General features: G+C 37.1%; 1 protein-coding gene across 1 annotated transcript in view; it reads left to right on the forward strand.

Annotated features, from left to right (window-relative positions):
• LOC122354656 (ephrin type-A receptor 8-like) overlaps positions 1 to 2,613 on the forward strand; it is a 17,390-nt gene that overhangs the window by 11,571 nt on the left and 3,206 nt on the right. The window contains 4 exon segments of the mRNA XM_043252927.1: positions 187 to 283; positions 1,437 to 1,504; positions 1,688 to 1,813; positions 2,197 to 2,457. Of these exon segments, the coding sequence (XP_043108862.1) occupies positions 187 to 283; positions 1,437 to 1,504; positions 1,688 to 1,813; positions 2,197 to 2,457 (552 nt within the window).

Consider the following 2,613-nt stretch of genomic DNA (forward strand, 5'->3'; position numbering starts at 1 on the left):
TATTAATATATATATATATAGTCACCAAAAATGATCTAAAAAATAAAAATGTATACATTATAACCACAGTTTGTGTATGCATGATGTACACGCCGTTTCTGGCTGAAAGAGAATACTGGAGATTGAGTGATTGAGTGTTTAATGAAATGTTTGTGTTGATATTTGGGTTCTGTTTTTCTTCTCCAGCTCCCCTGCGAAATACCAACATGACGATTATCTGGATCTGCATGGCTTCGGTAACGGGACTGGTGACATTTCTGGCCGTTGTCATCTGCAGAAAACGGCAAGAGGAGTACTTTGAATTGTCTGCATTCATTTTCCCTGCTATATTCTGTTACATATGTTAAAGGGACAGTTCATCTAAAAAATACATACTGTCATCGTTTACTCACTCTCACGTCTTCCAAACCTGTATGACTTCCTTTCTTTATTTCGTTCTATCTGTGACTGAATCACTGAACGAAGCAAATGATTCATTAAAATGAATGATTTGACTCAAAGGAATGATTCATTCACAAATAAAACATCTGTACTTCTTTCATAAGTGCACAAAGAACAGTGTGGTGGATGTTTGGATACATTTTTTCTGTTATGCTTTTTCAGAAAGCATACAGGTTTAGAACAATATGAGTATGAGTACAATTATCATTTTGGGGTGAATCGTTCATTTAAGAGAATATTCTTGCCAGATTGCCATCCTGAAATAATCCCGTTCAAACACCTGTATATATATATACAAAAGGGGCTATATTTAGGGGCACGCACACCATGAAACGCATACCTAACAATGGAAACTTGATTTTGGACTAATAACACTGTCGTATATAGCACAGAAATAAAAATCCCATTCATTTTCTCCTTATAAAAAGAAAGTGTTGCAAAATATAACGTAATCCAAAGCAATAAGTTTGAATAGTCTGTTCTAATGTATTTCATAGTTTTGTTTCATACCGTAATTTCTGATTTAATCCTTCCTTTTATCATTTAAAACGCTTTTTTTGCTTCAAAACAAATGTTCGGTATGATTCATCTCAGAGCTGCTTGATTTGCATCATGACTTGAACTCTCCATTGAAGAAGTTTCTGGAGTCTCTGTGGAGAAAATGAATGTAAAAACACCGAAAAGCGGGTGGTTTCTGTGGCTCTTTTGCTTTTTGAGGACAGCAACTTAAAGTTTGTGTTAAATAATTAATTTGAATATACATTATATAATGACTGACTTCAATGAACGGACACTTTCTCGGTTTGTTTGATATCTATAAGACACAGAGGACGTTTGTTATTCGCATGTGAAGTGAAAATGTCTTGAAGTACTTTGTTAAGTAAGCATCGAGTTAATTAAGTTTTACGTGCTTTATCATTAGCATGTGGGCTGTATATCACAAGGCCCTTTAAAACACACAATATTTCTGTTTCTTCTTCTTGTTTGCGTTACAGACGTTGTGGGTACAGCAAAGCTTTCCAGGACTCAGACGAGGAGAAAATGCACTACCAAAATGGCCACGGTACGAGAGACACTCTTTTCCCCCATGATTTCTCTTTTAATGAATTTTAGGCAGGAAACTATTGCTTTTTTGGTCCAATATCTTGCTGTAGCTGCTGTCTGGGCCCTTCAGAGATTGTGGCTGTGGCTGAAAATTGCTTTCATGCTGCAATATGTGACCAAATGCTAATTCTGTTTATTCTAGTATCATTTCCAGAAGCCAGATTTTATATTGATCCGCACACATATGAGGACCCCTGCCAGGCTGTCCACGAATTTGCCAGAGAAATTGAAGCGTCCAGGATCAAAATAGAGAAAATCATCGGTTCAGGTACAGCTGTCCTCGGTGATTGCGTGAAATACACCTGGACATCTGGGGAATACATGAGAAATGCTTGGAGCAAGATCGACACAATATAAAGTTCTGCTCAAAGAATATGCAAGATGCTTAGCAATTCTATCTGAATAACCATGAAAGAAAACTAGCTTCTTCTTCAGGGCAGTGCTCAAAAAAACTGTTTTAACATTTCTAATCTTTATCTTAAAAATGCTACACATCTCTTGAGAGCCACTGTGTTTAAACGTAACGTTTTAGCATTAGAGCGGTCAGATGTCTTCGCGGATTTCATTGTGAAGGTTGAAAGTGTTTGAATCTAAACCTTTCCACGACTGGACACTGTCCAGTGTCTAATCTTCTTTTCTGGCACACTTCAGGAGAGTTTGGGGAAGTGTGTTATGGCCGGATGAAGCTCCCTGGGAAACGTGATATCCCAGTCGCTCTGAAGACTCTTAAAGCCGGCTACACCGAGAAACAGAGGAGAGATTTCCTGGGAGAAGCCAGCATCATGGCACAGTTCGACCACCCCAACGTCATCCACCTGGAGGGAGTTGTTACCCGCAGTAAGCACTTTACAAGACTATCAGTGAAGTGCACTTATTATACATATTCTGCATGATTATATTCTACATTCCTAATTCTACTTAAACGACCTTACTGTTAATGAGCAGCAAATTGAGATAGAATTGAGCCTAAAAATAAAGTGTGACCAAAATCTAGAATATAATTTGTAAACTAACTTATTTGTTTTTATTATTGATTCAATTATATTGATAAAATTAAGACAATGGATT

Source organism: Puntigrus tetrazona, chromosome 11 (assembly GCF_018831695.1).
Source record: "Puntigrus tetrazona isolate hp1 chromosome 11, ASM1883169v1, whole genome shotgun sequence".
Lineage (NCBI taxonomy): Eukaryota > Metazoa > Chordata > Actinopteri > Cypriniformes > Cyprinidae > Puntigrus > Puntigrus tetrazona.